At 36.5% G+C, this 14,726-nt stretch overlaps 1 protein-coding gene across 3 annotated transcripts in view; it reads left to right on the top strand.

Moving 5' to 3' along the window:
- NALCN (sodium leak channel, non-selective) overlaps window positions 1-14,726 on the top strand; it is a 224,550-nt gene that overhangs the window by 126,665 nt on the left and 83,159 nt on the right. For all 3 annotated transcript variants that reach the window (XM_063149615.1, XM_063149612.1, XM_063149614.1), the window contains exons 13-15: window positions 342-533; window positions 8,145-8,282; window positions 12,422-12,496. In XM_063149615.1, coding sequence (XP_063005685.1) covers window positions 342-533; window positions 8,145-8,282; window positions 12,422-12,496 — 405 coding nt within the window. The remainder of the gene's footprint in view (window positions 1-341; window positions 534-8,144; window positions 8,283-12,421; window positions 12,497-14,726) is intronic.

Raw genomic sequence — 14,726 nt, 5'->3', positions numbered from 1 at the left:
ATGTCTTTGTTCCCATTGTTACCCCCAAAACCAGCTTCACCCAATTGCATGTCTGTAATGACTTCATGATCACTGAATTGACTGCAGCCTTGGAGACCCCTGGGCTCCTCCCATGCCTGTACAATCATCCCATGCCTGTATGCCTCAATGCTGCTTATGTTCCTGGTTTTGTGGTTTTAACCTAACACACAATTTGTCTTCTATTGCAAGTGGTCGCAACTTGATTTTATTGGTCTACGAGGCTTCAGGTCCCTTTTTGGCCATGAATGTCTAATATTTCGAAAGTTTTTGATTAATGTGATAAATAATTGATACAGTTGCATTTTTCTCTTTTTTTGCAGGTTCTTAGAGTAGTTCGGCTTATAAAGATTTCTCCCGCTTTGGAGGATTTTGTGTATAAGATCTTTGGACCAGGAAAAAAACTTGGAAGTTTGGTGGTATTTACTGCCAGCCTTTTAATTGTAATGTCGGCAATCAGTTTACAGATGTTTTGCTTTGTGGAAGAACTGGATAGATTTACAACCTTCCCAAGGGCAAGTATAAAAAGCACTGATTACTCATTGGATGTCACTATTTTCTTATCGTATTTTCGATAAGAAAAATATCGTAAGATATTTTCTTACCATTGATGGCAGACTTGGCAGTGTTTGGTAAATGATTGGACTCAGTGATCTTAAAGGTCCTTTCCATCCTAATGATTCTGTGATTCTGTTGAGTTTAACCTGGCCAGTAGAGCTAAACATTCCATAGCCACTTGTTCAATCATCACCGTGCAGTGGGATAGAGGAGAGAATTGCGGGGGGGGAAAAGTAAAATTTGTGGGCTGAGATAAAGAAATTTTGGTAGGACAGAAATGGAAGGGGAGACAATAATGATACAAGAATATACAAAATCAGTGGCTCACAGTGCCGTTGCTCAGTATATGTTGGCTGATGCTCAGTCAGCTTCCAGTCTGCAGCCCATAACCAGCTTTCCCCTAGTTTATATGGTGACCATGGTGCCATATGTGATGGGATATCCCTTTGGTCATTTGGAGTCACCTGTCCTACCCCTCAGAACAACCTCAGCTGGTTCACTGGCAAGGTGAGAGGCAGGAAAGGCCCTGACACTGTGCAAGCACTGCTCAGCACCAGCTAAAACATCAGGGTGTTTTCAGCATCATTCTCATCTTAAATCCAAAATATAGCACTGTGCCAGCTACCAGGAAGAAAATTAGTTCTATCCCAGCCCAAACCTGGACAGACTCTATCATATTTCTTATTATATTAGCAGTCTTCCTTTCCTTCTGAGAAACATGAAGCAGTTTATCTCCATATGTATAGGTTTTTAAAAATTGTATTTTCTAGGTGTAATAGTCACCCTGTAGTCCTTCTGCAGTGAAAACCATGTTTCCTTGTGATGTGTATTTTATTTCTGCTGTCAAGGGAACACAGAGAAATTTTGCCCATGCACTGTGATTATGACACAGCACAGCATAGAGCTTAACAGTACTCTGTCATGTAACAGGAAGAGAATTGATGTCCACAGGCATGAATATAGCCAAGAATTTATATAAAACATGTATACACATGATTTATATCTTCCTATTATGAAAGTGGTTGTTCTTGATTTGTACAAGAATACTTGTTTTACACAGGGTTATAAAACCTGCCTGCATTGACAAAATAATGTTTGCCTTTTGGGTATAAATAATGGATATTTATGGGCATTACGTTAATTCAGAACAGAACATTGAAAATCAGTGGAAATTGAAGCTAATGTATTTGTTGAAGCACACTGTTCTGAATGAAAATAGTGCAATTTCTTTAATACTGGATTAGACTGTGTGTACATTGATTGATTCCAGTGACAATTTATTTGTTTCTGTCATTCCAGTTTGGTTATCCAATGTATCTATTTTAGTGGAAGTGCATTGCTTGGAACAATTAAATAACAATGAAGAAGGCAGTCTCAAGGGTCATATATTTAGTGAACAAAATGGCTAAACAACAATTTGTAATTATCAAGCTGAACTTGATCTATGGGAAGCTGGCCATCCAATGTGGAACAAAAAATGCCTACCCACAGGGAATAATGCAACACCATGCTTTCTATTTTGGAAAACATGCTTAGAAAAGCAGCCACTAGAATTAGATATTCAGTATCATTCATTAAATGCCGAAGAAAAATAAAATAAAATAAAACTTAAGCTTTCCTAATTAAGTCAGGTCTCTAACTCAGGTGATATTACCACCATATTCTATTCTCAGTTCCCATGTACAACTTCTGAAAAAAACTGCAGGTTTCAAATTACCATGGAATTTCGTTTTTGAATTATTTTATTATTTATGCAAAATGTCAGTGAGTCCTGAAAGAATAATTGCAGTATGATCAAAATAAGACAGGATTGCCATCATCTTTGCATTTTGACTAGATAAATTGATATAAGTACCTGAGAAAGACCCACTTGCAATGCAAAATGGCCAATTTATATCAATATATTAGTAAAGTTTTGGATTATTTTGAGCATTTTAGTCTGCTGCCATTTAAACTTCAATAAAGGCCTCTAGCATATTGAATTTTAACAGGAATATGTAAATACTAAATACATGATTAAAGAGTGAGAAAATATTTTTGCCAACAAATTATACAGTGTTTTTACAAACAGGACACGTCTTTCTCCCTCTATTTTATGACTTAAGTACTGGAAAAAGAGAAGAGCTGTTAACAACCATAGAAGAGTGTTACAGCTATACTGAATTGAAATGTTTTCAGTATGTTTTTTCATATGATAGCCAGAAGCATGAGTCCCTCTTTTTTATTTTTTCATGTATTCAATTCACCTTGTTATATTTGTTTCAGAAGCGTAAAATTTACAGTATGTGGTTTGTTTTTGTAGTTTTATAGTAAAGCATCTCTTATTAGGTTAAAAGTCAGTGAAAATTTTGTACTCAAAATTATGATTGATGGTGTGAAATGGTGGCATACCTCTGAAGGAGTTTGTCTTCCTAGCAAAATCTGGGACTCCTCCAGTTTTCTTACCTGAAGAAAGATCACTGAATCAGTTCGCAATAAGACAATTCTAATTATTTTCAAAACATAACTGAAGACATGCTATATAACATGTGAGATGATATTAAGTCTGCAATACCAGAATTTGCTAAGATAAATGATAAGGAGCTTACCCTCAAAGAAGATCAAACCTTAAATATCCAGGACTGTTGCTGTGAGTTTTTCAGTTAAAAATACAGGGAGGACAATCATGATAACAAAAATGGTGACACTAAAGGCTAAATTTTGAGTTTCTACATTAAAGTGCTTTCTACATTGAAACAGACAAAACCTAAAATCATTTTGAAACTAAGTGCTTTATAAGAAGGCGCAGTATGGGTTTTGGAACAAATAGACCTCCTCCTTTTGCTAATGCCTCTAAATTGCATGTTTTCACATGGTTTCCTGATGAAAATCAATAGGCACAAGCTCACTGTTGCCATAGCTACTAATTTCACCCTTCTTTTGGCCATTACAACTTGCCAAATGGACTGGCTTTCTCTCTAATGCTAAGTACAAAAATATAGATGGTTGCTTTACTGTTTTTAACCATCTGCTATCTCTTATTTTTGCATGTCTTCTTGGGCTCCGCATATTGAGCCATGAGGAAGGATGGGGTGGTGGGGCCCCCTGAAGAACACATAGGTGTAGGGTGGCTGCTAAGAAAATTCGCTGTATGGAGAACAAAACACACTGTTAGTGTCTCTGACTTCCATGCCCTGGTTTCTTTTGAAGTTTGCAGCCTTGTGCTGACTGCTCTGTCTCAATTTGCAAAGTTGGGAATGCAGCCCTTCTTTTAAATGGGTCAATACAAGATGAAAGCCAGGCCCAACTAATCCCAGCAACAATTCCCCAGTTTTCATAAAAGCTAGTGGCTACTAGTCTTGACCTTGAAAAAAGTTCATGATGTGAGATATTAGTTCAACCTTAGCAACACCCATTAAAAAAAGATGAACAATGCAGTCTTAACTCTCTGATTCAGTTAAAATCTCAGTATCACTGCCACATTTTTAAAGGATGGCTACTCTTCTTTAGGGTGTTACTGAGTCCTTGTGACTGTGTCAGGAGGAAAACATAAGTTTCTGCTGGTAGGAGGATGTTGCAGCGGTGTCCTAAATCCCATTAACTTAATTTGCAGAAGCAATCCCTATGATTGTAGAACTGCTTCCATGAATTAGGCCAGTGGAATTTGGTCCCTAAAATTTTGTGGGCAAGCGCCAGTTACAAGACAAGTGCATTATAACTGTAAGTAGTAATTTGTGTGGCACCACCTCTGTAACAGTTGGACAAGATGTCAGAAATGGCACTTTGGCTCATATATTCTACCAAACCTTTGCCAATCTTACACTATAAATAAAAAGGTAGTTTGACTTCCATCATCAAAACAGCTCATTAAGTAATAGGGCATAAATACCCAAAGAAATTGACAGTCTTTTCTATAACACAAATTAATTCAGAAAATCACCATTTGCATAAATTTTTGTCTCGTCTTCACAGATGTTGATTCTGTCAGCTAGTTGCATTTCAAATTAATTTTAAAATAAACAGTGGGAGGTACACCTTTCAGCTAAAAATAACTTGCTCCAAAGAAGATTGCTTGGTGCAAAGCACATATTCATTGTGCACTGCCTTATTTACTTAAACTAATGTTTTGAATTCTACTGGAATTTAATATCATAATAAAATGCTTAAATTATATTGAAAGACCATTTTATAAAACTATATGCTTTACTGACAACTGGTTTTGATGGAAGATTAGATTTTTATATTAAATTAATATCTTCTCCACGTTAATCTATTATTAATGTATTAATGACGAGTCCACAACATAGACTGAAGCTATTTTTATAACTTAAAGAATTAAGAAATATAAACTTGAAGAATTGAGTAAAATGTATATTTTTTTTAAAAAGCAGTAAGCTGTGGTAATTAAGTGTGTTTCAGAAGAAAGGATGCTGCACTAGTTCAGTTGTCCAGTCCCTCAGGTGTTTGTAAAGCCAGCATTGGGGTGTATTATTTAATGTAGTGCCCACTTTAAGCTTCAGCAACGAGTGCCACACTAACCAGGTATGATGGCCACTGGCAGTGACAGCTGCCTGGTTTAGCTTCAGCTCCCCATCACAAAGGGACCTGGGACATGAGAAGCAGTGCTGAACACTGATGGGGTCCTTGTCTTCTTCATCCTCAAGCACTGCTGGCAGATCTAATGGAGGCTGAATTTTCTGCTTGTTTCATGCATGCTCAGCTGGCTACAAAAGGCCTTTCCTAGATAAAGATCCCAAATGTTTCTTTCTCTGCATGTCTTGCATGGGGATCAAATGATTCTCTAATAAGGAAAAGAGTACTAAGAGTTTGTAATTTTGCACAGTGTAGATTCTGTGCACATGGCTGGGAGGGGACATTCATTTGAAGGGTGGATGTGTGCAGATTGGCAATGTGCTGGGTAAGGACAAGATCACTGGCAGAAACAGAAAGCAGAGGGCACTGTGCAAATTTCAGGCCTTGTGCTTGGCCTCTCCAAGTACTTGACATACTAAACACTTTAACCCCCCTAAAGAATTTACAGAAAAGTAGTTGCCAGCATTTTTCTCTGCTACTTCTAGTTCATGGTAACCTTTGTCCTCTATGGGATCTGCATGCTCAAAAGAAAGCCTGGGACTTTACATTTGGTCAGGATGTTTCTGGTGTAGAAATTAAAGTCTGATGTTTGACTTCTCTCTGAACATGTGTGATTTCTCATTTGGATGCCTTGGTCTGCTCCATGTTCATCTCAGCTTCACTTCTCTTAATTTGGACTTGTAGGTTTAAACATCTCTGAAAATTTGATTAGTGTGAGTTCATTCTGAAAAGCAACTGTAAAAACAACACTCAAACTTCTTCTTCTTAACCTAGCAGGGTATTTGTGCTTCTGTCTGCTTCAGAGTGCCACAGAACACAGCAGCAATAAGAAACCAAAATGGACTTTGATGACGGGCTTTTTATAAAACCCTCAGCAGTTAAATGTTTGTGAACCCTGTAACAGAGTAAAAATTCATAGTTCTTCCTCCAAATATAGAGAGGCAACATGATCCAGTTTCTGTACTTTAAAATATGTATTTTTCAAACCAACAGAGGAGAAAAAGCTTTACTGCTAGGATCCTTATCCATGGTCAGTGAAAGAATGGACAGGCAGTATCAGAGGTCTTCTGATACTGCTTAGTACCTTCTGCCACTTCTTTTCTTCTTCCAGCAAACTTTCTCCAAGGTAATCCCTGGGTACAGACATGGAGATTGTCCTGTTACACTGGGCACTCCAAAAAGGCAGTGTCTTTTATGAAGTGCTTGTATAACAAGATGTACTGGATTATCCCTGCCTTACCCAACCCCATCTCAGCATGTTTTGTAACTGCAGGTCCTCCTTTCAAATTTTAAGCATATAGTCCTTGAAATACACTGGATTTCATGATACACATCATGCCACATCCTCCTTTATAGAGTTGGAGCCAGCTTCTTGACACCAAATATTGATGATTGTTAGCCATAGAGATCACACATAGAGCCAAAAGTGCTGTATGCATGCACACGGACAGACTTCTCTAGAGTAAATTTGCTTTTACTGCAGGTGAGAAGTCACAATCTTGAGTGGACTCCCCTAAGGGTGAGGATATAACCTTAATGGTTTGGTTTAGAAGAAACATTGGAAGAAACATCTTAGAGAAATCAATGTTTTGTTTGAAAACCTTGATAAACTTGATAAAAAGCCCAAGGAAAGTATTTTCCTGTGGTTTATAATAGCAAGATAAATTTGAGGTCTCCCACACAGTTATTTTTGCCAGCAACTTTAAAAATTAGCACCATTTCATTGTTTCCCAAGCACATAAGTTTGTATAGCTACATGTTTTCAGCTTTTCCAGCAGAGGTTTTGGCCCAGGGTAAGTTGCAGCGAAGGATTGTTTGGATACTATTTTCTCATAGGTTTGACAAGAAGAATCCTTTTCTCTTTGTGCCATCACATTAATGTGTTAATCTGCTGCTGCTGGGCACACTGAGCACAGATCTAATACATCCTTGTAACTGTGTTAACATTTTGAATTCTAGGAATCCTTTTAGCTGTAAGCTGCATTGTTGTTTTCAGTTTGTAACACTTTTTTGTTTTGCATAAACTTCGGTAAGATACCAACTTTGATCCTTACTGTCTGGAAAGAGAGTACTTTCAATGTCAGGCAAAAGCAAAAGAAACTTGTGCAGTAGTTTGGCCTCATTTAGACAATTGAGACTGCCAAGATATTTCACTTTGATACCAAACTCAAACTTCTGTTTCCTAGGTGTTGTGCATTCCTCAATGTCTGTGTAGAATGTACATCTTGCAGTTGCACATTGCTCATGCTGAGTTCAATTGTGGTTGGTTCTGTACTCCAGCTGCGGTTTCAAAGGTGTCTGGGTTCTAGGCTTATCTAATTTCATATGTTCCTATCACTAAATAAATAAATTGTTTGAAACATTCCCATTATTTCCTCTATTTTTGACATAAATACCTAGTCTCAAGGAGTTTGAAAATGTTGCAGGGGTAGTTCCACAAAAAATACTATTTAAAAAATATAGAGAAAAAGTCTGACTGGCTGAATCAAGTGCAGGTGCAGAGAGCTTGCCATGTGTTGGTTAGTCTTGCCTGTGGAGTCCTCAAAGGCTTCTGCTATTAAGATAACATAATTTGTGGTCACATTTAATTATAATACTTTATTATAGGTATATTTAGAGAGAGGAAACATAGAAGAGAAAGCATAATGAAAAAATCCCAATACAGTATCATATTCAAAACAATAATCTCTGATGCTCAGGATATTTATCCTATTTTTTCCAGCCATGAAGGAAACCAAAAGGTTCTTTGTATGTGCTAATGAAGCTAGGACTGTGTTAACAATTGAAGGTTACAGTTCTGTCAAAATCAAGCTATTTATGTCTCCTTTAGCTCATGAGTAGCCTTCTACTTGGCTTTAAAAGTTAAACACATTTCTGAGGTTTAAAAAAAGAAAACCAAAAGAGGTATGCATCTCTGTTAAATCAGTGTTAGGAATGTGTCAATAAAACCATATTAGTATAATTCATTAATATGTTTGCAATTCTCTTTCTTGCAGGCATTCATGTCAATGTTTCAGATTCTCACACAGGAAGGATGGGTAGACGTCATGGATCAGACACTGAATGCTGTAGGACATATGTGGGCACCAGTAGTTGCTATTTATTTTATACTATATCATCTTTTTGCTACTCTGGTAAGTTTTCACTCTCAAATGTGTTGTGCTTCATTTCATTTTGAATTACTCTCTTAGCTCTTATACTACTTATTATTCTCAGTTAGTTAAAACTAATTGTGATGCTCACTTTTGGCATAGGCAGCTTTTAGTTCACGGATGTGGTAGAATAAATTTACCCTTCAGCCTTGTGACACAAGGTGGTGGCCTTTGTTCTGGTGTGAGGTGTTGTTCTTCTTAGATCCAAATCACACCGCCAGACTAACAATATAATTGTTATCTGCCTTGTACCTTCACAGCTCTAATGATTTCAGAGCTAAGTGATTTTATTTGTCATGTAGAACTGGTCCCCTCAGCTTTCATTGCATTCTCTTGGCAACAGCAATTAAAGTGACAAGTGTAAAACCTTAGGATATAAACCCTTAACTAGTCATCCCTACTGTCCTGTTGCCTGATACAAAATCAATGCATGGAAAATGTATGATATATTATATCAAGCAATAAATGATAAGAACTAATACAGCAGTTCCTGCATGCAAACAGAATTGTGGATTGTATAAAAAAATCAAAAAACAACTTTTTTTTCTGTATGTATTTCATGTGTGATTATTACATTCCTTGATAGAGAAAATCAGAAGGAAAACTCTCTTTGATTATCCTCTATCAATAACAGCTTGTTACTTTATTTTAATACCACACAGATAAAATGCCACAATCAGGAAAATAATAATTTTATGCATCCTTAATTTACTCCTACTATGCTCATTTTTTATTTTCCATTCACTTAGTCTTATTTCACTTTGCTCATTCCATTTTCTTTCTTTGCTCAGATGTCTACTTGCATAAGGTACTAACTGTATTTCTACAATCTTCACCAGCTTCTATTTACTTCTTTTACTTTATATTATATCCCATTTCACTTCTAAAGAACTGAATAGCTGGACTACAATTGTGGGTGCAATGGATTCCTTCATATGGATTGAAAACTTGACCACTTTATAAATGGCAATAAAGTGTGTTTCCTGCTCTTAGAGCTGCTTAATCACATCAAAGTATAAGCCAAGCAAATGTATGTATAAGATATATAGGACATGTAATTTGCTCACAAGGGTCAGAAAATGCAACTTTTCATGCAGCAGTGATCAGTTAAACTTGGGAAATGAGGTTTTAAAGCAAAAAGAAAGTGAGTTTTGGGTCATAGATTTGAAAGAAGTTACTGGTAAGAGAATCTTATTGATGTTTTTTTGATTCTTCATCAAGAATATTTTCTAATCAGTAATTCATTTTTACTTCTTAGATGAGTATTAAGCAAGTCCATAAAGTAAAATTGTGTCAAGTGACCTCTCTGCTAAAAATTCACATCTTAATTGAGAAATAATTTAGCTGTAAGAGCAATTTTAGTATTCTGTTTTATGTTCCTTAATTTGAAATAATCATCTGGGACTTCTCTCTTTGTTTACTGAAAGCACAGATTTTCCTAGGAGTGAAGTCACTTTTCTCTACACCATCCTCAGTTCTTTTGTAGGGAATTTGCATTTAAATACACAGTCCTTGCTTTGCTCCATAAGGGTACACTTTTGTTCTCATGCACATATGCATGAGAAATTCTACATGAATGAAAAAATTCTGCAAAGACAACTTTGCAGAATTATCTGGATTTATGAAATTTTGGGTTCAATTCTAAGATCTTCCTCAGACCTTGGAAGGGAAAACTATGTAGGACAGAGTTGACTGTAGGCAAAAGAAATTTAAAACAAAATAACATGGAACTGGTAAGGGAGCATGAAAATGGTTGGGCTGCTACTAAAACCAAAAAGAAGCATTCTAAGAATAAACAGCCATCAGAGAATAACAAGAGTAAAGTCAAATGAAGAAATTACTTTCACTAACCAGAAAAGGGGGGACAATTAGAATTGAGAATGGTAATTGCAGGCATTTGGCATAGCAGACTGTAGAGACTTGGAAAGAAATTAATCGGTTTCACATAAGAAGGCAAAGAAAAATTGAAGCCCAAAAAAGACCCACTTTCTTGGAAACAAGGACTGTAATTAGTTGAGATGGTGGCAGAGGAAGTTAAACAAATAACAAGTTTGCATTTAAGTTTTCTTTTGTGGTACATTTTCTTTGGTTCTTGTTGGAAAAAGCAAAAAGGGAGTTAATGAAAGTGTTGCCTTGATACATGCATATCAGTGCATGAATCAGCAAGACTGTAAGGGATGATATATTTAATGAGTGCTGTACTTCTTTTTTGCATGGAACTGAACTTCCTTAACTGTTATGCTTTGAGCAGCATGTACTGAGTATCATACAATGAACAGGATATCTAAATAAGCAAACTACCATACTGTAAAATCCTAACAGAATTATAGCAAAATTCTTCATTAGCAACTAGGGATCAAAGTAGTTTTCATAACTTGTTGATCAAAAGGAATGACAAAAGTCAAAGGGTCCACAAACAATCAGAAAGTTCCACTTGGCATGGAAATTAGTATGTTAGTCTGTGACCTACTGTATAAGCACATGGCAGTGGGTTTTGAGTAATGGAGTAAGGTGAAAGGTAAAAGAGACATTAAAGAGGTATAGATGAATTAAAGACAGAAAGAGAGACAGAAAAAGAGAGCAAAAGTGATCACTAGTGCTGCTTCCAATGTTCATCCAGCTGGGGGGATGCTGAGCCTGGTTTCAGCATTGTTCCAGCAGCATCAGTCTAAATGATGAGATGCCCAGGATCCTGGGAGTGATTATCCAGTGAGTGTTGATCCATCTGTGTCAGTATGGCCACTGGGATGTTCAGGGTACTGGAGGGTGCTACCTGGGATTCTTCTAATCCCAGCTAAAGCCAGCTTCTTGTTAAAAGAACTTTTTTTTTTTTTCTGAGCACTGACATTTTTTAAATTTATGGGCCAGAGTCCTTCCTATGTCTTCTGTACTTTTATAGTTTATGGAAGAAAAGAAAATCCTGCCTTGGAATAACATTCACTCAACTTAGATGCAGTTTAAGTTCCAAACTCTTTGTCTGGTATATTAAGCCACCTAAATTTCATCTTCTGTATAGGTAGGGAATATATTTCCAGTGTGACAGGCAAACTTACACTTCGTTTACAAGTAGTGGTGGAAGGATATGTTTGCTCTGGCTGTCGCTCAGTGGTCCAAGACCACAGAAAAATTGTGGTCCTGTAACTCTTTAAAAAAAGGGTTAGGATACCTTCTGGTACCCCTCTGATATATCTGAAATTGGTGCTTGCCAGTAGAAGCATCAAACTTCAGAGACTAAAACCTTGGCAGTTGCTGGCAGCTGTTGACTTCTACATGTGTACATATATTTACTGCCTTGGATAGAAGTTGTCTGATAATATATGCTGAACACTGGTATCCTCCCTCACCTACCATACTCCTAATTCTGTCTACTTCTCACCTGTATCAGTCACATTTCCAGCTCCTTTGCCCTCTGGTCAGCATCTGTATGCAAGGGAAATGTAATAGTCTGATAGTGATGCACACTTTTTTCTCCCTGGGATTTTTCCTCCTAACAACATTTAACATTAAGTAAATTGAGACACTTGATTTTCCTCTTCTGTGCCAGGAGTTTCCTGTACATGTGATGCATGCAAATAATGAACCAGCTTACTTTTCTTCCAGAGTGGAGTTAGCTACTTTTCACAGAGGCACTCTGAGCCTAAAGGAAGGTGATAAAGTAAATGACTGTCAGGTGACTAAAAAGTCACACCTTAATTGAGAACCACCTTAGCTTTACAAGATGTTTTAAGATTTTGCTTTGCATTTCTTTTATTATTGTTGTTGTTATTGTCATTGTTGTTATTATTGTTGTTGTTTGTTGTTACTATTTCTGATTATTTAATTTTCTCTTCATACGAAGTGCATTTTAATGGGTATATTGTTAAACATATATAATTCATTGGTCGTAAAACCTAGAATTTAGCAATTTTAAACTCATAATAATTGTATGGTAAGATGAAAAACAGTTCACTACTTGCAAATGGGCTAGCAGATATATAGTAGCAAATGGTATTAGTTCAATAGATGTCAAAGGCAAGAATCCCATTTACATCAGCAGGGCTGTCATTTTTCCATGTTATTTAATAATACTTCTTTAGAAAAAAAAGATAACCTTTAACAAATCACTTACAATTGTTTTGTAGATTCTACTCAGCTTGTTTGTTGCTGTTATTTTGGACAACTTGGAACTTGATGAAGATCTAAAGAAACTTAAACAAGTAAGAATATATTTTTATTGTGCTTTAAATTAGTTTCAATAATGCATTTTACTTTACTGGTGTTTTGTGTGGCAAAAGCTGGGAAACATTTTCATCACAATGAACAAAACATTACATGTGGAAGTGAATAGCAGTATTTTCTTAGATAGTGTACTATCCCACCAACCTTAAGGAAAAATTAAGATATTGTAAAAGAGATGTAGAAATTTGGTTTAGTATTCAATCAAATTTAATTTAGATACTCTTGTAATTAAAAAAAAATAAAATCACAGCTAGGCCATGTTTTTGCTTATAACCTAGTGAAAAATATCCCTGCCCATGCTTTATGAGCATGGCACAGCTCCAGGGAAGGGTAATGGGAAGAGGGTCCACAGTTAGGAAGCAGTAGAGCACACTCTGGTCAATGTGTTAGGGGAAGGCCAAAGATGCTTGGAAGAATTAACTTGCTTGATTGATTCTCTTCATTTGGGGACCAAGAAGACATTCTCTCATACCTGAAACCCCAAATGTCAATCACATAAAACAAATGTAAATAGGGAATTCAGATTGGCCTTTCTGCCCTTGTGCACAAACCACCAGAAGGTATCTACAGTTTTTAAATAAATATATAGTTATGCTTTAATCTGTACAAAGAGAAGCAAAGTCATCAACATTTCCCTATTTCATGCATGAAATAGCATGGGCTAACACATGGGATATTCTCCTGTAATATTTGGCTTATGGTCATCATTTTAACAGCTTTTGTTCATCTTTCATGTGCATTAGCAATTGCCATCGAATTATGTTCATTCAATTCTTGAAAAATAATCACCCAGAAAATTGAGATATTTTATGCTGAAGTTCTACATGACAATATTTTATACTTTTATTTTTTCTTTAGAGAATTCAGTGCAGAAATCAATGCTACTTTTGCTGTTCCAGTATTAAATATCCATATGTATTGTAAACCTGAAATAAGTTAAAAGGAGAAGTATTTTCTGTGACAGAGAAACGCAAATACTGGATTTCAGTTCACAAGTTTACATAAGTGAGAGGTATTACAGATGATTTTGGGATGGTGGGACAGTCTTGAGTATGCAAACTGAGTAGGCCAAATCAAAGGCATTCATTTTTCTCTTTACCAGTCTCAAGAGGTAAAATGATCTGAAATGAAAATGGCTCAGATGCGTGGTAAGCAATGTCATATCATACTGATAATCTTACAGGAAATTTTTCATATTGTCTGCGTGAGTTAGGAGCACAAATCAATTTTCCAAAGTGAAGAGCTTGAGATGTGAAATCCTGTGGCTTTTGTGTGAAACATCTTTGATTCATAAACCACTTTAAAAGTCCACACCTTTGCCTATTAAATGGCAGCAGCATGGCTTTGTGCTTTAGCCGCCAGCTTTGGAAGTGGTGAACAAAAAGCAATAATGAGAGACCACCACTAGCAATGCTTGCCACATTTCAGTCTGAAATTTTATTTGCCTGGCAGGAATTCTGTCTCTGTGACAGCAACAGAGAACACTTAAATGCAAGACATAAATGTAATTTTTTTAAGATCTCTCAACTTCGTAGCTTTGAGACTGTAGCAGTATAACTACATCAGAGTGGCTCTGGGCCAAACAAAAGTTCTGCCCCAGCCACCAGACCTTTTGGCTACCATCCCACTCCCAAGAAGACATCTAACCAGAGCACAGCACTCTGCCATTGAAATACCAGCTGGGTTGAATGCCATAATGGTATATGGGTTCTACATGCATTATAATGCATATTATACACCATTCTGATGCATAAAAATGTCCAAGGTGGCTGATGCTGGTTCATTTGTACTTATGTTTTTGAAATGTTTTCTTGAGTGGCTCCTCATAGAGTATTACTCAGTTCTGCTGAATGCATTCCCTTCTGGTATTTTATGCAAACAAATGGATGTTGTACAAAGTGTTGCATATTTTAAAAATGCCTAAGGTGAAAAGAGGCAAGGGGTCAGTTCCTGGAGCTCAGTGATATGAGGTTACTGGAATGAATGTACAGCTGCTTAAGTGTCTAGAACAGAAAAGGTTTCCTGAGGGGTAAATATGATGGTATCACAGATACGGTGCTGACGGTGACTGTGCTCTGCTGTGCTGAAATATTGCTTGTCTTATCTGAGAAGATAAAGCAAGAAAGAGTTTTCTTAATTGAATGGTATTTTGAATTTTTAGTTTAAAAACGGACTTTAAGAATAAGCAGGATTGTAAGGTAATTGTGA

Source organism: Melospiza melodia, chromosome 2 (genome assembly GCF_035770615.1).
Source record: "Melospiza melodia melodia isolate bMelMel2 chromosome 2, bMelMel2.pri, whole genome shotgun sequence".
In the NCBI taxonomy this organism is placed as follows: domain Eukaryota; kingdom Metazoa; phylum Chordata; class Aves; order Passeriformes; family Passerellidae; genus Melospiza; species Melospiza melodia.
The sequence above is the reverse complement of the archived record's forward strand: the minus strand, read 5'-3'. Positions and strand labels throughout refer to the sequence as shown.